Source organism: Phoxinus phoxinus (assembly GCF_949152265.1).
Source record: "Phoxinus phoxinus genome assembly, chromosome: 3".
Lineage (NCBI taxonomy): Eukaryota > Metazoa > Chordata > Actinopteri > Cypriniformes > Leuciscidae > Phoxinus > Phoxinus phoxinus.
Genome location: NC_136878.1, coordinates 42449386 through 42473977, shown reverse-complemented (window position 1 = coordinate 42473977; position 24592 = coordinate 42449386). Strand labels below are relative to the sequence as shown.

The 24592-nt window shown below is 34.8% G+C and overlaps 1 protein-coding gene across 6 annotated transcripts in view; it reads left to right on the top strand.

Moving 5' to 3' along the window:
* kntc1 (kinetochore associated 1) overlaps positions 1 to 24592 on the top strand; it is a 48737-nt gene that overhangs the window by 3882 nt on the left and 20263 nt on the right. For 2 of the 6 annotated variants that reach the window (XM_079607079.1, XM_079607076.1), the window contains exons 6-35: positions 382 to 492; positions 3342 to 3435; positions 3541 to 3593; positions 6008 to 6120; positions 6231 to 6282; positions 6594 to 6698; positions 7804 to 7847; positions 8010 to 8075; positions 8381 to 8456; positions 8547 to 8669; positions 9396 to 9562; positions 9744 to 9855; positions 10856 to 10999; positions 11313 to 11369; positions 11542 to 11613; positions 11718 to 11837; positions 14622 to 14765; positions 16008 to 16103; positions 16962 to 17065; positions 17559 to 17661; positions 17820 to 17954; positions 19322 to 19441; positions 19724 to 19796; positions 20436 to 20503; positions 20601 to 20929; positions 21885 to 22057; positions 22194 to 22291; positions 22674 to 22815; positions 23070 to 23126; positions 24318 to 24481. In XM_079607079.1, the coding sequence (XP_079463205.1) occupies positions 382 to 492; positions 3342 to 3435; positions 3541 to 3593; positions 6008 to 6120; positions 6231 to 6282; positions 6594 to 6698; positions 7804 to 7847; positions 8010 to 8075; positions 8381 to 8456; positions 8547 to 8669; positions 9396 to 9562; positions 9744 to 9855; positions 10856 to 10999; positions 11313 to 11369; positions 11542 to 11613; positions 11718 to 11837; positions 14622 to 14765; positions 16008 to 16103; positions 16962 to 17065; positions 17559 to 17661; positions 17820 to 17954; positions 19322 to 19441; positions 19724 to 19796; positions 20436 to 20503; positions 20601 to 20929; positions 21885 to 22057; positions 22194 to 22291; positions 22674 to 22815; positions 23070 to 23126; positions 24318 to 24481 (3315 nt within the window). Of the gene's footprint in view, positions 1 to 381; positions 493 to 3341; positions 3436 to 3540; positions 3594 to 6007; positions 6121 to 6230; positions 6283 to 6593; positions 6699 to 7803; positions 7848 to 8009; positions 8076 to 8380; positions 8457 to 8546; positions 8670 to 9395; positions 9563 to 9743; positions 9856 to 10855; positions 11000 to 11312; positions 11370 to 11541; positions 11614 to 11717; positions 11838 to 14621; positions 14766 to 16007; positions 16104 to 16961; positions 17066 to 17558; positions 17662 to 17819; positions 17955 to 19321; positions 19442 to 19723; positions 19797 to 20435; positions 20504 to 20600; positions 20930 to 21884; positions 22058 to 22193; positions 22292 to 22673; positions 22816 to 23069; positions 23127 to 24317; positions 24482 to 24592 lie in introns of those variants that run through there. The other 4 variants (XM_079607077.1, XM_079607078.1, XM_079607080.1 and 1 more) reach the window with 4 other exon arrangements.

The following is a 24592-nucleotide window of genomic DNA, read 5'->3' as shown; positions in this document are numbered from 1 at the left end:
GATGAAATTCAAGAGCTTTCTAGGTAGTAAATTAAACATCTTCGTCATTTAAAAGTGATTGTGTCTCTTCAGAAGACTTGGATTAAACCACTCCATTCTTTCAAATTACTTTTTTGAAGCGTGACAGTTTTGGGAGAACGGGCTTTCATTGGAGGGACACAAATCTCTCAGGTTTGATTAAAAATGCCTTTGTGCTATTGAAGATTAACAAGTTTTATGGATTCAAAAACTTGAGGGTGGGTAAATGATGATAGAATTAAATTTTTGGGTAAACTATCCTGTTAAAATTATCATAGCTTGTCTCATCAGATATGAGACCAGTCTAAATCAAAGGTAACAAGAAATAAGAAACAGGAGAAAAAAAATATTTTTTCCTTACAGATCCAAGGTGATATTCTAATGAACTTCTGCTCAACTGAAGAGATTCATGAAGATGGTTGCATCTCAGCAGGTCTGGTCTGCTTTGGAAGCACAATCCACCTTCTGATTGGGGTAACTTTGATTCTAAATCTTAAACTCAACTGCATTTTCTCTTCCTTCCCCAAAATAATCTTGTGCTTCTTTACCTCCCGCTTTCCAACAAAATTATTTGCTGTGGAATTATGACATAAGTTGATTTCTGAAATAAAATTCTGGTGTTAAGGGGCGGTCACAGTACAATTTTCATTCTATTGACTTCCATTTATACGCATTGAATGCAGGAGATTGGAAACTAAAGCTCAAGTAGAGACGTTTCACATTTTTCTGCATCCAGAAGTTCTAGTTTGTTGAACTCTGACCTGTGAATTTGGATCACTTGAAGACTTGTTGTGATTAGGGCTGGGTGATAAAACGATAACAATAATTATCGTGAATTCATTTTCTTCAAAATAATTTCCACACTTACTTGATCATCGTTTACTTGCTGATCGATCTCAGTCACGCGACCACTAAACAGCACTGTTAGAAACACTGTGCGCAACAGCACAGTCAGAAGGCTTTTCAATCTACAGATACTACAGTTACTGTAGTAACACTAACTGCGCAGAAATGTGGGATATTCATATAGAATTTTATGATATATTTAATGTAGATGTATTACAGGAGTAATGCGATTAAGCTCTAGCATTTGTGCATTTAAAATAAATGTTTGTAGTCTACTGTTTTTTTTTCTTTTTCATAAAAATACCATAGAAACCATATAGTTACATTTTACCATGGTAGGTGTTATGCTTGGTTTTAATCTGTGGTTAACATGATCTAAATGTGTGCTACTATTGAAGATCAATGGTTAATTTGATTAAAACATTCAAACATTCAGAATATTTAAATTTTACCATATAAAAATGAGGTTGTTATAATTTTTACATATGTTACTGATTTTTAGGGATTAACCGTTATGAAAATGTTGGTCGATACGGATAGATAGATATATTTGATAGCCGATAACCGATATATTGTCCGTTAAGTCTAAATCCAAATTTTGATATACTTTGAGAGCCTGATTACAGCCATGTCCCAAAAACTTCAACATAAATAAAAAATATTCAATACAGTAGACTAGTTTGAACCAGTGAAGATTCCTTAACTTTTAAAATAAATTTTACACTATTATGGCCAACTTTCTTTATAATAAAACAAATTATTTTGTTAGTATTAGTTAACATGAACCAACAATGAATGAACAATACTTCTACAGGATTTATTAATCTTAGTTTATGTTAATCTCAACATTTTCTAAGACATTTTTAAGATGCAAGGTTTTATGACATATGAACACAAATATTTTAACAACAAAGGTTATTGCTCTCTGTTAGTTTATGTTAGTTAATGCATTAAAAAATGAGACCTTATTGTAGAGTGTTATCAAAATATCTATTGCCTAACTAAAAACATAAATAATGTGCCATGGATAAATAAAATTAAATACCGGAAGGTAGCCGCCACATGGACTATAAGGAAATTATTTCAATCAAACTATAATGTTGATGAGAATAATTGGAGAACATATACAAGTGCTAGTTATTAATAATAACGCATCAGTTTTTTGAAAGAAATATTAAACATTAATATTACAGTAATAGTAAACATTGAGAATGAACACCCATTTTATTGTGGCTTCATCTGTAGATGTCGTGACGCACGCTAACACTTACTTTGTTCCCACTCTGACTGATAAATTATATATAATTAATTACATTTAAAATGTATCCCTCATCAAAAAAAAACAATAGGATTTTTCCATAAGCTTTTGAATTATCTCATAAAATAAGCTTTTTGATCAACAAACATTTATTAATCTTAAGTTTTATCCTAGATAAGTTATATATAACTTATAATGCAGTTAAAGCAGGAATCAAGCCTTCATTGGGTCAGCATTCTTGCAATGCACGGGGAGAAGAGCAATTGCATAGATGAAGAGCGACTCTTTGGTTTTCAACCACTCACAGAATCCGATGCTGCAGCTTTTTATATTACACATTTCCCATTAGGAATTATGATACCGCTTGGTTTGTTGGTCCGTTGGGTTGGCTTGCTTTCTCACCTCAACCGAACCGTTCCAGAGTTAGTTTCAATCTTGCCGAGACCACCTCGTTCAAGCGATTGTTCTGGTGTGGATCAGAGCCCGATTGCTGGGTTCATATATGCCTAAATTAACCAAGCTAAGGGAGAAAACACACCAGGTTTCGAAACAAAAGTTCCAAACAAGCCAGGTGTGAAAACGCTCTTAAAGGAACGCAAACTTTAAATCTGCAGTTTTGCAGTAAAGTGAAGTAGATTGCATATGTTTACATTTTGTAAGTATTATATGTTGAATTATGTTTTTTAAGACTCTGCAGAGTGTGACGTCTTATTTGCAACTTTTGCAGCAGTGTCCGTAAAATTTTGCGTGCTCAAAGTTTAGTGTGACAGCGGCTTTACAGCAGACAAGAATTGGTGGGGAAGGGATTAGGTACATCAAGTATAAAAAGAAAACTAAGAATAGATTGCTTAAGTTAATTATCTATTGCTTAAACTATATACGTTTTAAAAGACATTTAAATGACCTTCCCAAACATATTAATGTTTCACAAAAAAAAAAAAAAAAAACTGATTCCTGTTGAAATTTTATTTTTAAAGAATCATGGACAAACCATGCCTTTTATTCTCTCTGCTTCAAATGTTAAACATATCTCCTTTGTTGAGGATATTGTCAAAGATAGGGAGAAGTACTCTTCTTTAGATTTATTGATTAGAGAATTAAAATGCATTTTCAAAGTCAATGTCATTATCATTCCCTTTCCATGACTGAAATACAGTCATAATTTGTAAAATGAAATGTAGGAGCTTTAAGCAATTTTTCACATGTATTTATATGACAGGCTGATGGTGCTAATGTTCTTTCACTTTGGACCATGGGTCATGGGCAGACATCACTGTCTCTCACAAAACTCCTGGACTCTGCTTTAATGTCAGGTACTAAATGTGTTCTTGCTATGTTTGCATTGATTATTATTACTAAATATGAAGTGTGTTAAGTTAGCTGTAAATAAATGAAAATGTTCTATTTGTCTATTCAAGAGGTGAAGAAGATTCAAGTTGTGGATAACTGGATGTATGTCCTAAACAAAGAGGTAAGGCCTTGTGGAAACGTATGTTGATGCTAGAGATGCACCCAAATTAAAATTATTGCCTGAAACCCAAAATATTTTGGACACTAGGGGTGTGCGATACTGACAAAAAAAACAAAAAAAACGGTTCTGATGCACTCAGTGACTGAATTTGTTTCACGCATTTCATTCACTCCTTCAAGGGGACTATATTAGTGGACTAATGTAGGGCATAGTGAATGAGTGTATAGGGAGCGATTCCGAACACAGCGAAGGTCTTCAGGATTACCATAAACTTCCAGGCGGGTGAGTTGGAGTTGGCTGGGGGGGGGATCTGCTCTAGGGGGATCTGGAAGAAGAAATGTAAATAAAAAATGTTTATGCATTGACTTCTACCTGGACCTTACAGTCGACTCAAGCCTCTATTTAGATATGTAGTGTCACTGTCCACATTACATTCATAGTGGTGTTTTTAGGAAGCCAAACAATTTGCTAACCAATCAGATCTCAAAGTATTCGTCCAAAATGCCACCATAATCAATCAGACCATTTTCATAATCGATCATTGCTATCACTTTCGATTACTTGAGTACTCTGGGTGCCCATCCCTAGTAGTAAACAACATAATGCAGAATTGAGTACCGACCCACTTCAAGCACTGCCGTCACTGTGATATATCAGACTGTCCTCAGGGCTGCCCGATTGCCCAGGTCAAGCACGAAAGATGCTCTGGACAGATGACAGAATTGGCTACATATTGTAACGAAAGTTTATAATTTTCAAGTGTTTTGGCAGTCTTGCCAATTTAAGCATTTAAGTGATTTTAAATCATTCAAGCATGTTGAGACTCTACATACAGTGAAGACTGAAGTGTTCAGTTTTTACATTTGATTATTCAGTTCATTACTTGAATGCTGTTGTTAAATAGACTGCTGCAGGGATGGCGTATCTTTGTAGGCCAACCCAGAAGTTAGCATCACACTGGTTCCCTCGTCAAAAAACCCAATAGGATTTTTCCATATAATAAGCTTTTGAATTACAGTATCTCATAAAATAAGCTTTTTGATCAACAAACATTTATTAATCTTGTTTTATCCTAGATGTTTTTTCACAAAATAACAACTTTCAAAGCCTGAATACAATCGCCAGAAATACAAAGCTTACCATGGTTGTTTAACTTCAGCATCACCACCAAGCTTCCAACAACTCTTTCAGTCTTTATTTAGATTTTCCTTGACAGTTCGAGTTTATAGTTTGCAAGAGCGCGATTATAAACACAATGCTGTGAAAGCAGACTATTGCGCATATGAGTTTCCCTGTCCAGCTGATGATTATTGTCCCCGACAACGTCTGTAGTCCCATTTAGCAACATGTTAGCAACCACCTTTTTCAAGACATGTAAAAGCATGAGTGGGGTATCACTGGTGTGTTTTATGTCATAGAGTAAAACATGAAAATATCTTGAGCATGTTTTCACCTCAGACCTTTTTTCAGGCTTTTAACCAAAAACTCATTAAAAAAAAAAACATTGAATTTGGGATGTACCTTAAGATTTGTCTTTGTTTTGTGTTTGCCCTATTGTTTGTAATTGTTTCTTTGTTCTTACTTAGAGAAAATAAATAATGAAATAAAATAAGTAAAATTATAATTGCTCGCATGTACTTTGGTCTAAATGGTATGTCATTCGCACCCCTACAGTCTATGATCGCAGTGTAAATTATGACTAGTTATAATTGCATAATGCATATCTGCATAAATGTATTTTTGATTTGTCAAAACTGAATTAATGTGAACCATTAGTGAAGCTTGGGGCATTAATTAGTAAAATGGCTTGCTATAATGTGTCAGCTGATGAGATCAGTGACATCATTAAATATGTATCAAATGGAAATTTGACTACTCTGTGTTTTTTCTGAAATCATGAATCATCAGTCCTCAGGCCATATAGCGCAAGCATGGTGTTGATGCTATTTTAGCTTCTTGCATGGCATATTCAGGCAGATGCTGTTTATATAACTTTGTTCTCTGTGGAATTTGTTATGAGCCTAGATGACACAGGAAGTTGCCATAGCTCTAGGTAGTTGTTTCTATTTATGAAGTCCTTCCTGAGATCAGAGGTGTAGGAAATGACACCTGTAATCTAGCTGAGATTTAGCTGCAATTCATACCATGAAGTCCAATGTAGTTCTCTGAACTGTTCAAAACTGTTTAATGTTAGCATTATTGTTTGCAAAATTGACAATTAAATGACAGTTTGGTGTAATTTTCTGTATAATTTGTAAAAGTGTTACATGGGGAACTTTAAAAATACATATTCTTAGTGATCTGATTGATATGGACTGATCACAGTGTAAAACAAATCTGTTATTGGCATCAGCTTAAAATTTCCTGATCAGTGCACCACTAATTTGTATATAAAATATTATTTTTCTTTCTAGGGCATGCTCAGCTTGTTGGACATCCACTCTTTTGTCATGCTTTGTTGCTGGCCGGATCAATACATTGTTGATTTCCTGCTGATATCAGAGAGAAACTCCTCATCTATTACACAGCAAGTGTCTTGTTTGACTTCTTTTTTCTTTAAAGACATCGAGAGACAGGGTGCTTGTTTTTCATGATTAATCCACACATTGACAGATACATGTATTTTGTGTTGAACAGGCAAGATGATAACAGCTTGAAAATTATGACCTTGGTAGCTGAAGAAAACAAGGTATGTCTATTACCATTTCAGTCATAGACGACTCTTGCCATACTCATTTTCTTAGCAATTATTTTTTCAGCGTAGGTTGCTAGGTCTTTCCCCAACCCTCCCCATTACATGGCTGGGGACTCACACACACGTGCACTCACACCCACGGACAATTTAGCATCACCATTTCACCCATACTGCATGTTTTTGGATTGTGGGGGAAATTGGAGCACCCAGTGGAAACCCACACGGACAGAGAAAGGATGTATGTAATTGAAAATGTTTTATCACAGTTTTATCCCTCACTTGTTTTCTTTGTTATCCATGTCTAGGATCATGCTAGGAAGCTTGTGATTCAGTCCCTGCCGTCTATGGAGGTTTTCTACTCACTAGAAGTTTCTTCTGAGTCTTGGTTGATCCAGAAGGGAATCAATATGGTAATTATCCATTATGTTAATGCATATTAACAATATGGAAATATATTAAATGTAATGTAATGCAAACCTGTAATATTTGTTGCTAATGTTCAACGGGTTGTCCTTAGAATTTCTTTGTCATATTTTGTTGGGGAGATACTGGTTGAAATAAAGCAAAAAATTTAATATTGTTTCTATCGCGATTATGCCAGTGTTTCTTGGCTGAATCTCCAATGTCTGTGCTATGGGTGTAACTGTACACAAGAATGACAAAAGTGTATGTTTTTAGCACGGCAGGAGGGAAAATCTAAATATTAGTTGCTGCTTCAAATTTCTGGAAATCCGTTTAAGTCGGACTGCTCTGATTGTATTTCACATAGCTTTTTTTTGTGCCTTTGTCATTTTCTCACGCTACATAAAACATTAAGAAACAATGTCAGCTATATACTGTTGTAGGAAACATGCGCAAAGTCGTTGCAGAAACAGGGTTGTGTTGCAAAGTGCACTTTGAGCGAACAATAACAATATACTGTTTTTCGGCCTGGTCTACACACCTCTTTGAATTTTGTGACCAGTGGTGACGGCAGCATGGAAAATAAAGTCACGCATGTCATCCTTCTACATTTCTGACACTGTCAGATTGTACATTGTCATGTTGTATGACAACATCGGTTATGCAAACACCTCCATGTTGCTTTCATTTTTATGGCAATGACATGATCTATGCCATAAAAACCAAAGCAGATAATCTGGAAAAAAGCTGCAGTGTATCAGTGTGGAAAGTTAAATCATTTAGATCCAATTCAGATACAAAGTTTTTATTTCATCTTTAGAGGCCACTGTTGTACTCTAGACTGACAACACTTTGAGTCTAGTGCTGGAGTAGCTGTGAGAAGAAGGAAAAACAATTTTTTGGACAACTTTGGAATCCAAAAATTGGTTACCAATGCAAATTAATCTGCAAAACCTATATTGGTTGACCTTTAGATGAAACGATACTTAAATATTTATGCCGGTTAATACATTTCTACCAGTATATCATCCATCCCATATATAGTTATGATGAGCCACTTGCCCTTGATATCTTGTATTGAGAGTAATTCATAAATTCAACTCTTTTCCTCAGGACACTATCTATTTGCTGGAGGGAATTTTGGCGAACACAAAGAGGTGACTAACAGACACAGTTATGACAGTCTATAGATATTAAGAGCAATTAACTTTTGCATTTATATTGTGGTGTTAATATGTTGTAGTGAATTCATCATATTTGTAGATTTAAGAAAGATTAAAGATTAGAAAGATTAATTTGAATAATTTGTATGTCTAAAGCAGCCATGAAGATCCAGTGTCTACTGTTGTGATAAGATGCTTCACAGAGGCGCTCCCAGAGAACAGGTGCGCTCTTGAGAACATAAGTAATAGTGATTATAATTGAATTTACAATTTAATTCTGATTTGGTTTTTATTTTGGTTTCAGAAAGATATTTTTAATAGATTCCGCTGAAGGAATGCACTGCTTGATTGTAATGCTTGTTTGGGTGGTTTTGCTCCTTATGCATTATTTATTTTGTTGATTTTATTTTCTATACGTTGCTTCACTTTGATACTTAAATTAAATTACCGTATACTTTTCTTCAGGCAAGCAGACTGCTTTTAATGCAGTACTTTGTACACTATCTCTCTCTCTCTGCTTCCACCAGACTGAACAAACTTCTTTATAAGCACAAGTTTGAAGAAGCAGAGAAATTTGCAAAAGCTTTTGGGCTTGATGTTGAAGTAAGACATTAGTACATTTTCCGTATCAACATTTCCTATATAAAATATTTTTCATGGTAAGTTGACATGGTTTCTTTTTGTTTGTTTTAGCTGGTGTATAAGGTTAAGCTGAATGTTGTGCTGGAAAAGCTCATCTCAACATCAGGCAGTGATCAAACCCTTGAGTGGCCTGAGCTCATTGATGAGGCTAAAACCAACCTGACGAAGATCATGGTAATATTCAGCTTTGCAACAAATGTGAATGTGCAGGGCTTCATGTGAGACTTACACACAATGGTGGCTGGAGGAACTAATAACACTACTATCATTCTATTTCACACACATGTACAGTTAGTAATACTACATTATGCTGTACTGTTGGGATGCATATGTAAATTTGCTGATATTAAAAGGGTCATGATGTCATGAGTAATGCAATTTTTGACATTCTGTAGTAGTGGTCATTGCTCCTACTCTACCTTATCACTTTCATAGCCCACCCAGCAGTTATTACGATGCATTGCAATACTTCACAACTGGTTAAGATTAATGGTAACACTTTACAATAAGGTTCATTAGTTAACATTAGTTAATTACATTAGTTAACGTTAACTAATAATGAACTGCACTTATACAGCATTTATTCATCTTTGTTAATGTTAACTTCAACATTTACTAATACTTTAGTAAAATCTTGTTAACATGAGTTAATGCACTGTGAACTAACATGAACAAACAATGAACAGCTTTATTCATATTAACTAACATTAACAAAGATTAATAAATGCTGTAACAAATGTATTGCTCATTGTTAGTTCATGTTAGTTAATACATTAACTAATGTTTAATAAATGAACCTTATTGTAAAGTGTTACCAGATTAATATTATTCTTTTAAGGCAGTAACCCTATGTGATATATTGTGAATGTTTAGCACCTAGTCTTCTCATATGTCCTGCAGGATGAGCAGTTTGTGGTGCAGTACTGCCTAACTGCTTCCTGGCCTACTCTCAGCATAGCGGAGGAGATGTTAAATTACACCTTGAACCGTTTCCCGTGCTGCCAGATCCAAACAGCCTTGGCTAAGCTCGCCACCTTCGCCAGCATGTATGGACCCAACAACTTTGAGTATGTTAAGCTGGCCAGCAGTTACTTTTTTTTTAAGTTTTAAGTTTTTTTAAGTTTTTCAAATGCTGAAAATGATTTTTTTTTTCTCCATAAGCTTTTAACACTTAATCAATCATTTAATCATTTCTTGTCCTACACATCCTTCTGGGTACGGTAATTGTATTCTCCATCTCCATTACAGGGGCATCTCATGGATTGAGTTTTTGAACAGCACAGATTATCTTAAAGACATCCACGCTCTTCTGAAAGAAGGGAATCTTAGTGGCGCACAATATTTGTGGCTACGACACGAGGTATGGTTTGTTCTGTTGCTTCAGTATTGACTGTTGCTTCCATTATTCTGTCAACAAATTTCCCAGTGAAACCATAGCAGATTTGTTTTGCGTCTCCGAGCAACACAGCAGTGCTTTGTTACTGAAATAATCTGCTTTTTTAACTAATCAGTTTAATGAATGATTCAACGACTAAAATTAATCAACCCTTTGAATGAATAATTTAACTGAATAACTCAATGACCCAACTCATTTATTTATACAGTGATTTGCTGACACAAACTGGTGGTTTTAGTTTCATTTTTAAAGTTCATATTTAAAACAAACTGCCATGACCAGCAGTTTTCAAGTTCTGAGCACAAACATCTGCCGGTCACAGACACTAAAAGCTTCTGTGCAGTGCAGCAGTCAGATGTGTACCTGCACCAACCATCAACACCATGTGCCAAATCATTGAGATTGAATCTAGAAAGATCCATTGTTAAACAAAGACAAATGCATATTAACAGTTCAGAGACAAAGGAAAACAGACAAAAAGCAAAACATTGAGAAATAAACAAACAGCTTTAATGTGATGGGGCTGCAGTTATTAAATAAATTGTATCCATCCCAGATTCCCGGGCAATTCCCTGACTACAAAAATAGTCAGTATGGAGTCCAAAACCACTGGTTCAATTGGGACATATAAGAGCCTGTTAAACATATAAAAAGTTTATGAATCATTTGTTACTCATTTCATTTTGGTAGAACTTTCCTCCATGTGGAGTTTTTGACAATTAATGAATTGCTGACTTTCTATAAGATTCTGATGGTATACTTTATTTACTACTAACGTAGACTTTTTTGCAGGTGCAAAAAAAAACAAAAAACTTCACTAGACTATTTAAATCTCTTTGTTTTTAATTATTTTATCTGTTTTTATTTTGTTTTATTAGTAGTCAGCACTGTAACTTAAAGTTGCTACTACAGGTTCTTTTCCCATGATAATTAGGTTTTTCTTTTCTCTCCCTCTCTCTCTCAGGGTGAGTTTGCCAGTGTATTCGATGAAGACTGCCTACATGCTCTGTTGGGCTCCATTTCATCAGACATCCCATCACAGGACCTAAGTCTGTGGTTTAAGGGTGTTGTGGTCCCATTTATATGGAGAGTGTTGCCCAAAGGACAGGTATGAGGGCAGTTCATACACTTGATTTTAAACTACACAATTGCTTCAGATTGTCTTAATGACCTTAGTTTTATGCACATTGAATCACAACACCAGTTATCGGGAATAATTATTGCCCTGCAAGGTGGATAAGAAAGGGGTTTGTGTGTATGCTAGTTTTGATGAATCACTATAAATAAGGTAATAATACATAATCTTACTGTAATTTTAAGTTCCGTTGTAATCTCTTGGTTGAGAATGGAGCAGTGGTTTTTGAAATTAGCTAGTTAGTTGTGCTTCATATGAACACTTTTTATGTTTTAAATGTACACAGAAAATCCTCGCCAGGTGGTTGGAGCAGCGTGTAAGGAATCTGGAGTTAACCGAAAAGGTAGTTAACTCTTATGACAAGTTTAAAAAATAATAATTTTATTCTTATTTTTAATTATTATTTAATTAAAATATAATTATTAATAATTATATTATTTCATTAATTAACAAAATTTTAGGTTAGCTTTTAATTGATTTATTGTCTTTTATGTTTATTCTCTTTGTATTTTTAGGGTGACTGGCCTCATAATGGACTGGTTCTGGCTGAACTTGGCTTGCCTTCCCTCTGGAGGTCTATGGGTTTGGTAATAGTCAAGTTTGTCCCCAAATTTGGAGCGGTTTGAAAGTGTTGAGGACCATATTCCTGGAAAGTGCGATTTCCTCAGATAAGAATTAAATTGTCTTTCAGGCTGAAAACTGTGGAGCAGAGGAAGTGCAAAATCTAAGGTCATTAGTGGCAAACCTCCGGCAGCTGTGTGACCTCTACACCAAATATAACTGCCACCTTTCACTGTCTGACTATGAAAGGGTGAGTATGGAAGTTTAGACTAAGTTCTACAGATGGTGGCTCTAGCACCTGATTTGGTAGCGGTGGGGGATTTTTAATCAAAGGTAATTTAATAATAAAATAAGTGCAGTAACTAATAATATTACATGTTTATTTATTGTAAATTTGACTGGAAATTTCTTGACACATTTGACTGTAAAGCACTGAGCTTAAGTTGAGATGCAGATATAATAAACTTTTATTAGGTATGGAGCTAATATTATGACAAAATGATTTGAATTTGAATTGTGTAAATTTGAATTATTTGCAAGTGTAATCTAACAAAATTTAATTTTAGGTGGTAGTTTAAATAGTTCTTAATTTGAATTTTTTTAAACGAATATTGAACATTTGAAATCTAACAAATTGAAATGTTTTTATGGCTGAATTTCATACACACAAAATCATTCATATTTAAGAATCACTTACCTCGATTCATGACAAGAGTCAGAGAGGGGCAACCTCTTGAACCACCACCACGTTCGCGCTGGAAAACTTCCGCAGTCCCCAATTGGCCAAAATGCTCTGTTCGACTTTTCTGAGATCATCTACTCTTTCCTGTGGATGACCTGTGACCTACTTTCTGTAAGATCTGAATTTTTTAACTTGAATTTTTTACATTGAATTTTAGAAAACTGAATTTGAAGTTCCGAATTTCTTCATCTTGAAAACTTGAATCTGAATTTTTTTAAACTGAATATTTGCAGTATACGAATTCAGAACGAAAAAACTAGCTGTTTGAAAATACATGTGTATAAAATTCAGCCATAAAAACATTTCAATTTGTTAAAATTCAAATGTTCAATATTCGTTTTTAAAAAATTCAAATTCAGAACTATTTAAACTACCACCTTAAATTCAATTTTGTTAGATTACACTTGCAAATAATTCAAATTTACACAATTCAAATTCAAATCATTTTGTCATAATATTAGCTCCATATAAAGGAGTCATATGATGTCAGTGTGTGGGGGCAGAGTTTCATAACATCGCCCAAATGTATACACAAAGAAAGAAGTCGAAACTTTTTTTCTCGCTGTATTATTGTGGCCGCCGCCTCCGACATGTCATGGAGAAACTGTGTTTTTCGTTGTGAAAGACTGTTTCGTTTACAACACGAAAACACTGTTTACAACACTGTTTACAACACTGTTTACAACACTGTTCCAGAACAGTACAACAAAAATTTTCGACTGTATTTTTCGGAGGACTTTTTCCAGAACATGGTAGAGTTACAAGGCCGGCTGTGCACAAAGGCTGATTCAAGGACTATTCAAACGTGAGTTTTGAGCAGTATTGAGTAGCGGTTGTCGTTTCTACGATCATAAATGCAGACATGGTTTTATGTTTACATAGTGCTCTCACACCCATAGCGCAGTGCAATCCATAAAAAGACAGAAGTCGACATTATAATCAATATGTCCCCAATGAAATAAAACCTTACCAATCTGATACAATCTGGTCCGGACAATTTTCTGGATCAGATTCGGGCTCGAATTGATAAGGTAGTACCGACATTATCACCTGTCATTATTGCTTTTGGAGCTGATGTTCCAAATATGGTAAGGGGCATGACATTTCTGTCACACGCTTAAGGTTTTTGGGCCAATCACAATGCACTGGATCGCTGGTCAATCAGAGCACACCGTGCTTTTCAGAACGATGAGCTTTGTAAAAATCGATGCGTTTCAGAAAGGCGGGGCATAGAGAAGCAACAATAATGTACAGTATGTGTAAAATAATAACTTTTTTAACCTAAAACCACAAAAAAAAAAAAAAAAAACGGAAACACATTGCATTAAACCAAATACACAAAATAATGTTATTTTTTTAACCATAAGATGACCCCTTTAACAACAGTTACATGTAAAAACTGTTTTGTTATGGAGATTTTTTTTGCTATTTTTAAATTTTTGGTCTTTACGGTACATTAAAAATAACATTTAAATTGGATAGTAGTTAGAGTTTTGAAGTATGAAGCACTTTGAAGTCCTTTAAAAGTGCTTTAATTTCACTCTCAAAAGTTTTTTCGAACCCTGAAATTAATAATGTAAAGACATTTGACTATTTCTGCCACAATACCATGGTTACAGTTAGCATTACTACCTCAAATCCATGGTGAATGTTGGTCATTTTTGTACTGAAAAGCCTAGAATAGATCCATGAATAGAACCAAATCCGGCACTTATTGAGTTCCAATAGTTAATTTAGTGAATGTATAAAGTTAGTTCCTCTCCCCACATTTATAATTCACTACAAGAGAAATGTGACATTTCCCATATAATAGCAGACGGGCTTTATGAAAATGCAAATTCACTCTGACAGTAGGTGGTGCTTATTGAAAAGCAGAAATACAGCGGTTACCCCTGTACATAAACCATCCCACCAAATTTCAGATCTCTTTGACTTAAAGTTTGATGCCTAGACAAATCCTTTTGTTGCAGATGTCACTTGGTGTCATACTTTTTATCTAATGGATTCAGAAAGATTAGTCTCTGAATATTTTTTTCGAGGGACACTGTTTTGTTGCTAAATATAAATACAAGAAAACTTGCTAGTGTTGTCGCAACATTACAGTATTCTGTTTTAATACTAGTAGAATTCCACAAAAGTCCACACATTTTCTTTTTAGAACGGCTTCAGTGTTTTTGTTTTGTTATTGGACCCATTGAATTAGGTTAATTTATCTATAAAATTATTATTTTTTTTTTTAATTTATTGATTATTTATGACACAAAGCATTGATTAACCTGTGTTCTGTGGCAGGGAAGCACACGTAGTATGGCGTTTCTGATGCTGGATAAGGTGCAGGCCCCAGAACTGATTCCTGCGGTTATTGAGAGCAGCATCGAACCTTATGCTCTTGAGAACGGATTGGACCTGGACCAGACCCTCTTACACTATATCAAGGTCACCTTTATTTTTCAGTAATTAGGAAAATGGTTGGTTATAGTGTTATTTTTAGATCTACTCTCGTTGCACCCAAGTTTTATATTAACATGTTTTTTGCTGTGTTAAGCATTGTAGCCAATCTCATGTGATGCTTTGCAGAAGGGCCTGTCGAGGCCACTAGACAGCACTCAAGTGTAAAAACACTCTATATTATAATCAGTAGTAGTCATAGAAGGTCATGTATTGTGCACATCAATTCTGGATTCTGTTTGTGAGGGAACAAATTTGAACAAAAACTGATAATTAAATCATACAAATATAAAAATTAATTAATAATAATTAAATGTACAATTATGTAAAAATAAAAACAATCAGAATAAATCACATACTAAAAAATATGTTGTTTACCTGTATAACGGTTGACAATAATCAACATCAGACAACCATGTTTAATTATTGAAATATATGATTAATATCAGGGGGTACTTTGAGTACCGGTAAATATTTTAGATAAATTTGGCTGACACAAAGAAGTTTCTGAATCCCTAACTATATGATTGGCTTTATACTCCTAATGTTTCATCTCATTTTGGTAGCTTAAATGTTTTAAACATTTAAAAAAAAAATCTCAAGTAAATTATTAACTTTACATTATAAACTTAATGTTGATCACTGTCAAATTTTGTCACGGTGGGCAAGTGATGTAACCGGTGTTATGGCTGAACACCGGTAACACAGACTATCGCAGCAAGCCTCAAAGGGTACATGAATGTCCTGTGTCAGTCACTGTAAAGATGTACTTTACAGAGCCAGGTGGAGCGGCACACAAAGAGCTTGAATGTGTAAGACTATCCAAAATAACCTAGGAAAAATATTAGCGAAGCCTCGGGAAGTAAAATAAAATGCTGCATTATTTTATGTTAAGCAGACAAAATTAATCGCATACATTGACTATTTCTTTTCGGGTCCTAGGTGATGTATTTATATTTATTATAAATATATGAATTAAACATTTTAATGTCAAGGTGTAATTAATTTGGTTATTAGTTCCTGAAAATGTATAAACAATGATAAGGTTTTTTTTTTTTTTTTTTAAGCAAGTCCCTAATATATTTGTATACAATGTACACTACAGACATCAGTGGTCTATTAGTCTACCTTTTGGGACTGGACATTTTTAATGATTTGTTATTATAATATAATAGTTTTAATTTATTTGTGCTATCAGTTTTGATGTGTTTTGATATGTTTAAATTTTAGGACCTGCTAGACTGCTGCAGCTCTCAAATCACCTCTCTCTTCACTGAATGGGAGGCCAAAGCCGTGGCTGTACTACACTGCATGACAGACACTAATGTAAGATCTGTTCATACATCTAACACAGTATTCTGTTACACTATATCCCATTTATATCAATTATTTATTTATTAACAATTAGTGCTGCAATTAGTGAATTTTTTTTTACTCACGGTAGGGATCGGCATATACTATAGTGGTATCGATACTATTTATACTGGTGTTGAATAGAGAGGATCGATCATCACAAAAACATTAATAGTGTTTGACTAGCAATTGTATGACATATTTAGTGCAAAAAATGGCAAAGAGAGAAGTGAGGACAAGAGAAAAGTCATAGAGAGAAGTCATTTGGAGTTGTCTTTCTTATCTCACTATGGGAATGGTTCTTAACGGTCCTTAGACAAGCCGTAAAGGTATGCTGCCAAAATTAGCTGTTTTTGATAGTGGGCATATTCACTACTACAGTGAATATTATTTGTGCTAGGGATAAACTAGAGAACATGTTACAGTGAATTCTCTTTCTAACTTGTTCTATTATGGCGACTGCTAGTTCTTCGAGCGATGGAGCGAGGGGAAAAGAAGCCTCGAACCCTTGTGTGTGGATGAATATTAGGAAGGCGGGACTCACGCATCACTGTCGTGACTCGTGATTGGTCTGTCAAATGATAGACATTGTGATATTGGTGCTTCCAGGATTGGTCAAATTGGCTTTCAAATATAATTAATAATTTTGACTTAAATGTGTAGGCTATATTTAGAGAGCGGTCTATTTGAATGGCATGAGAACTAGAGACTGCTGGGGATGCAGCAAAGTTGAGTAGGGTTCCTAAATGCTGTCAAGGCCTACTGTCAAATTTCCTGTTTTTAATCACTGTAGATTCTGTTGGCAAAATATTGTCTTTTTACATGTTTTAGAAGGTGATGGATGCTGTGATTGAAATAATGTACAAGGCCGTGGTGCCCTGGAGTGAAACCATCGAGAAACTTGTTCAGCAGCACTTGGAGAAGGAACATCCAAAGTGAGTGGTGTGGTAAAACATAACTTCTTTTCTTTAATTTTGTTTTAATCGATAAGCTCTTTTACATGACTTCACTGGCTTCAATGCTAGCTCCAGTGGCACATGTTAACAGTTAACAGTTTACACTATTTCAACTCATCTTCATTTTACTTTTTTTAAATACAACACATAATTTTTGACTCTTGCACTTTAAAAGTTTGATTTCAGTTGAACTAATTAATAATTTGACTTTTTAAAAATGTAATGTAAATGCTTTAGTCTGATCTAATACTAGTCTGATTTTTGGGAAGACCTGAGTGATGAAATTGTAGCTCGACTCCATTCAGAATGTATACATATTAATCAGACATATTAATAGAGCATTTGGACCCACAAATGGTCTATGTGACCTCAGACTTTACAACTGTATAACCTATTCCTGTGTGTTTACAACATATAGCTGCAGTACATCAAATTCAGTTAGCACTATTTGTAAGTGTTTTCATATCTCCAGACAGGAGTTACTGAGAGAGGGTTACAGATTGATGGAAATAAAGAAGCTTCTCAGATGCTATGGCATCCGCACCTTAGCCCTCTCTAACACTCGTGATATCATGGTAAGTTTGTCTTCATTAACTTAAAATTCCTATTATGTGTGTTCATTTAATTTTTTTACTATTCCTTACTTTCTTAAAGATGTAAAGGTTTTGACCTTTGTATCAGCCACTCTGTTCATGCAAGTACCTGATATTTCCCTGTTGTTTGCTTTGTTTAGATGCTTGTGAGGCACATTCTGAAGCAGGACCTGCCCACCTCTCTCGAGGACTCACTGAAGTTGATTGAGGCCTATAAACTAAACCCAGCAGAGATCCACCATCTTCACTGCATACAGCTTATACAGTGTAATAAGGTATGATTTCCACAGAATTGGGACTTGGCGCTATATGGGTAACAACATGATGGACCCTCATATTTCTTCTTAGAGGCAGAACTCATAAATGGGTACATTTCTATAGTGGTAAATGTGGGACTACAGCAAACATCATTATTGCATTTCCTTTTGCTCAAATAATAAAGAAAAATCTTCAATAGCATTTCCATGACTTTCCAGAAGAGAAGAAAATATATAGAGATTAAATTACGCCCGTCAGGAGAGAGAAATATTTAAATTTGACCATCACTCCCTCAGCCGTTGTATTATAAACACACTTGCAGGGTAGTATATCACAAAAAATAATTGTGGAACAGTCTCTCCACTTGTCTTTTTTAGTTTTTCTTCTTAATTTTGCGCTAAATGAAACCATCAAAAGTAACGCACTACGCAGAGACCTCCTTTACCCCTTGAATGATAATACAAGCTAAATTAATGAACTGACTCAGCAAATATTTTAATGATCAATGCAGAAGAACCGATTAATGAAAATGTTCTAAGTCAAAATGCAGCGCTATTGCGCATTCTACAGGATTGCAGTTTCAGAGCAGTTCACAGTCAATGAATACCACTCATTTATGCCAAGCGATTGCTTACGACAATATTTACTTTATGTTGTTTGTATTGTAATGTTTTAGATTGTTCTAAGAGTGCATATTTTATCTCCCTTGTATGTTTAAGTGAGGAGCTGGAAAGTAGTTTAAAATAAGAGTCAGAGTGTATTTCAGGCTTTTTTATAATTAAATGTCCTGGATTATACAGAGCATATTTTTTTTCTGGTTATAATTGGTGTTTCGTGTTACAAAATAAAGTGTATCTGGCATATACTTTGATATTTTGAATATACATAATTCCATAATTATTAAATAAACTATATTTGAAGCAGAAACATTTAAAAACCTAGTTAAAAAATAATAATAAATTAATAATTTTGCTTGTAAATGTCTCCTTGTATACCTTTATTAAGAAATACAACTGCTTATTTGATATATTTTTTATATGCCTGTAAATTTGCTCCCGAATTTCTCAAATTAGGAGCACAATTTATCTGAAATTACCCAAGGCTACTAATATCAGACCTGATCCTTGCCTGAGGCACTTTTCAAATGTTTGGACCCGAACCTGCTCTGGTCTCGGGTCAGCAGACCTCGTGTTTTCGAATCGAAGTGGACCAATGAAGACCTCTAATGAAACCACTGCAATCTCCAACATATTTCATATTCAGTATATTTAAAAATATATACATCTCCTAGCTCTAATCAGCCGTTACAATATGGAACTGTTAAGAAAGTCATTTTAATTCAGATAGGAATCAAAGGTGATATATTTGGATATTGTATTCACAGAGGGAGAAGTGCATTGCGCTGCTGAAGAGTCTGCCCCATTCTGAAGCAGAATTTGTGATTGAGCGAATGGCCTGTTGGGCAAGACTTGAACTTCAAGACAAGCGACACATTTCTGAAGAGGTCAGAATTTGTGTGTGAGAGATGTGGTGTTAATTGGTTAAAAATAAGACATTTTATTTTGCATAAAGACAATAGATTTAAATTGACATTGTTTCAATGGAAAAAAATCTTAATACTAAAGTAGGATTAGTTTTCTATATGAAAAGTTTTTGCATTGTTATTGTTAAACACATTTGGATATGTTCATCTATAGCTAAATTGATATATATATATATATATATATATATATATATATATATATATATATATATATTCTGAATTAAATGTATTTTCTTTCAATAGCAGAAGAAATTACAAATGCTAATATCACAGATTATGGTTGAAGCTTTGAAGTACCTGCAGAGCATTCAGACAGGTGAGTGCACAACCAAGTATTAGTACTGGTGTTCTATGTCTAATAATGAGGTTTTAAAACGTCACCACAAATAATTTACATTTTTATTAAATCATTTTCATTAAATATTTAGTTCCAAAAAATGCATTGGCCTTGTTGCAGTCTGGTGTTTATTTTATGAATAAAATAAATATTAAAATGAATATGTTAATGGAGTAACCGTTTTTTAAAAGCAATAAGTCCTTGAAGCTTTGTTTTACTGTTAGAACAGCTGAGGGATTTTTACAACGCCTGAGGGGTTTTTTCACTGTAAAACACGGCTTCGCAGGGCTTATTGCTTTATTATATACCTCCTATAACAAATGTTAAAAAATTATATATGTCATTATGATTTATACGATAAAACAGGCATTATAAGATTAATAAAAAAAAAAGCCTTATGCAGTAAATATAATAAAACAGAAAGCGATTACTAAACAACCAGTACTCATTTTGACTGGAAGAGAAGTGTGTACAATACATAAGGTCAAAATCTGCCATTTCTATATTTTAATCGACTTATAGTACTAATACGAGCATAATCAATTTAATACCCCATTTTTTTATGAACTAGATTGATTGTTTTTGACCGTTAAAGTTTCCTGTCCTTTCTTCTTGTAGATGATGCGTTCAAGAAGACTGAATGTGGGAACAGTCTGAACATGTTCACAGCCATGTCTCATCTACAGGTCTTTATATGTTCATAATAGATTTGAGGCATTTAATGTCATATTGGACATACATCTACAAATGGGTATGATTATTTTAAAATGTTTTTGACTTTAGGAAGACTTTGACATCTTCTTAACACCAGAAGAATATGAGGATCCTTTAGTGAGACATAAGTTCAACCAGCAGCTCATCACCGCATATGAGAATGCACAAGCATGGCGGCGCTCAGGAAAACGACACCCTGACAAGGTTTCAAGCAGTCACCTGAATGGTAATGCTGCAGTAGCCAATGATCCTGATGGTAAAACCAAGACACTCTCTACTGAAGCTGGGCTACACCGGCTGGCCAGGCAGCTGCAAAAGACAGAGCAGGAACTTTGGGCAGACCTGGCGCTGAGAGCTCTGGATGCTGGAGATGTGGAGAAAGCCCTGCAGATCCTAAGGTAAGGGAGAAGGGAATGATGGGTGGGTATTTAAGGATCTAAATGCTGTGTAAAAGTGTATACATTTGGAATAGGCAGTTATTTCTCACGTTTTAAAAAATAATTAACAATTATTTTTTTCAGTCTACAGTCTAATATAAGTTCATCATAAAAATAATACAACTGCACCGGATTCTGAATATTGATTGACCGATTGATCCAAAAAGTCTATAAAAAAGTACAAAACAAAGTGGTAGTTGTTAATAATAAATTATTGTAGTATGCATAGCCTACAATTTAATAATATCATTTTTGGTTCCAATGTGTGGATAAGGAAAATATAGCGTCTTGAAAATCTCTGCGTCTCATCAAAAAATTTAAATGTTGCGGCTCTGTCAAATGATGGAAGGGAGTTTTGAGTTTCCAATGGTGACAAGATAAAGGTAAAATACACAAATAACCTGTTTACTTCTGTATCTGAATACAATCCTGCCAGACAAGCTGCTCCACTTCACTGTCTGCATCTAATAGTTCCTAATTTTATAATATTATCTGTGCAAATAGTAAGCTTTAAACTAGCAAATTTCAATGGTCTCATTACTCTCTATATTTGACAAATATTGAGATGCGAAAGATACAATACAATTTGTGATGTATGCAAAATTATGTTTGTGAAGTCAAGCCACCTTTATTTAGCGCTTTATACAATACAGATTGTTTCAAAGTAGCTTCACAGTGATAACAGAAAAAAGATTCAGTGATGCACACTTTCTCTCTCGAAAAGCAAGCACATTCCGGCAAATGAACAGTTTGATGAGAGAATATAAAATATATATTAATTTGTGTTAAGATGAACAAAAGTCTTGATTTTGGAATAACTAGAGGGTGAGTAAATGATGACAACGTTAATTTTTGGGTGAACGTTTCGTTTAACTTCTAATATCTTTTCTCATACCTTTCTTTTCACCTCATATAGTGAGCTATACCAGCATCACTCCAACTGCAGCACAGGACGAGTTCTGTTCAGCACTGCGCAGCGCCTCTGCCAGATGCTGGAGGAAAACGTCCCCATGGTTCTGCCTGAAAAGGTTAACCTCCCTGCTGTCATCCATAGGATGGCCTGCCAGGCCATTACAGTCTGCCACAGTGGTACTGAAACTCTTTCACCATTCATATTCTCTTAAAGTACATATCACTTGAGTTCTCAATCAGTCGTCTTATCTATTTATCACTCATTTGTCCTCCACACCAACTTCAAAAAATACATGTATTTTCCTTTTCACAGACCTCTTGCTTGACTGTTTGGAGCTGTGTAAAAGCACCAGAAGTGCTGCAGATGTGTACAGACAATGTCAGATTGAAGATTTTGGATTTTTACCTAAGGTACGCTTGCTAAACATTGTTTTTTTTATTTATACACAGTACACACGTACGTGAGTGTTGACAGCACCCCAATATATTCCATCAAGCTGTCATCACTGGAAGCATCAGTGGCAAGCTTTAAGTTGACAAATGCTATCTTCATCTGGAGTGATATTCAAACCACTTTGCTTTGCCCATACACTAAAAATATATATAAAATCTAGAATAGATATTCAGTGTTTCCTACTGAATTTTGTGAGACTGTTGGGTGGAGACTGAGAAAGGTTGCAAGTTCGTTCCTGTGTGATGCAACATACATTTTTTATATTTCAAAAGCTGCAATCTAAACAGGGCTGTGTATACTTTTAATATACCCACTGACACTGTATATATTTATTTTCAGGAATCTGCATTGAGTGGTGAAGAGGACACTTACACTGATTCCCATTTTCATGATGTCTTTAATGAGGACTGCATTGTGCTAGATCCAGTCTCAGTGCTTCCCCTCCAGTATAAAATCACCAGAAATTTGTTGCCACTTTCAGGTAAAAGTTTTCTGGTGTGATGAATGCAAACTAGTGCCTTGATATGAACGATTGCTTTAAATTAGAATTTGGAATAACTAAACTAATTTTAATATGGAAATTGTTGAAGTGTAGGGCTGGAATTGACATTTGAAATTCATTGAATTAAGAAACAGTTTTTGTTAATTCCTTCCTTTGTGAACATGTATTAATTTGTTCCTATGATTGAACTAAAACGTAATGATTTAAACACAAAACTGTGTCCTTTATTCTAGAATCGAGACTTTATCCTTTTGGCTGTTCCTGCCTGTCATACTGTGCTCTCAAAGAAGGTAAGAGCGTCATATTATTGCTTTGACTAGTATACTGTGAGACTGTTTATACTATGCTTAATCCCAGGGTTTTATAAGAGCGTCATATTATTGTAGTAAGGTCTTAAAGGACAAGTTTCTCATTTATTCGTCTGCAAAATTCTGCCGGCTGATGCAAAATGCATTATTTGGCTGTCAAAAATATTTTGTTTGGTGTTGGAAACCTGGAAAAAGAACATTGTTCATTTACATATACTTCTGACATTGTAACGATCCAAAGCTGGTTGGAAATCAGTGAATGTGTACATGAGCAGAGAAGGACAGTCCAGCCACTATCCTAGAGTTTGGTAGCGCACCAACTCTGGCTTTTTCCACACCAGTGAGGTCAAATTCTAAAGTACCAGATGCCAATTTCCGCATCCAAGGTTCTGTTTGCATGGACACACCTCTTCACCTGTCAGTCTTTGTTCATCCCACTGGCCCCCTATTAATCTGTGCAATTGGTGAGCCCACAAAGAGGCACCCCCATATTTTTTTCCTGGTCTAAACCCGACGGGAACCCATAGATTAGAGCCCGGCGACCTTCCGCTTGCCTGTGAGCTACTCTCCCAGGCCTGGCTTCTGGAGAGGGCCGGTATCCCTAAACCGGACAAAGTCTTTCTTATTTTGAATACATAATATGGGAAGGGGTTGAGCTAATATTTGTCTATTATAATAGGTTGAGGTTGTTGTTGTTGTTGAATATTATAATATTATGCATTAATCTGTCCTAAACTTTACTTTCATGTTTTCATTATTTTTAGGGCATAATATATTCAACATTACTAGCTTTAATTGGTGACGACATTAGCTTCTCCTCTGTAGATTCTGTTGTTATCTGTTCAAGACTTGCAGCTTTAGGGGGGCAATGGAAAAGGGACGTGTGTTAAACAGTAGTGCTAGTTGTTTAAGTGTTGTACTTGTCCAGGGATTAAAAGTGTATAGTATGAAATCTCACAACATACCTACCCAGGATTAATTACTGATCCAGGATAAAGTGTGAACAGTGTGATACATGGAAATACCCCTAATGTGTAAAGGCTGTGGAATATAAAGAACTGTGGTTTATTATTATCTTTAAAAAGCAAAATATAGTTTTACATTTTTATTGTGTTGTGAGAGGCAGATTTAAATAAAAATGTCTTATTTAATGTCCAAATCTTATTTTCACAGAAACTGATTTGGTTGGGCCTTTACTCAATCCCATGGCCTCTATGCTGCAAATGCTACAGGAGTGCAGTCAGCTTGAACTGGCCCTGCGACTTCTGATGGAGTCTTATGGCAGTATATTACTGCACTTTGTTTCTAACAACATGGACATCTCGCTAAGCAAAAAGGTGATAATTCTGTAAAATAATTAAGTTAAAAAAGGCCTATTATCCTTTTTTTTTCATTGTCAACTTTTAGCCTGTAATGTTGGTGTTTGAGCATGAAAACGGTCTGCAAAG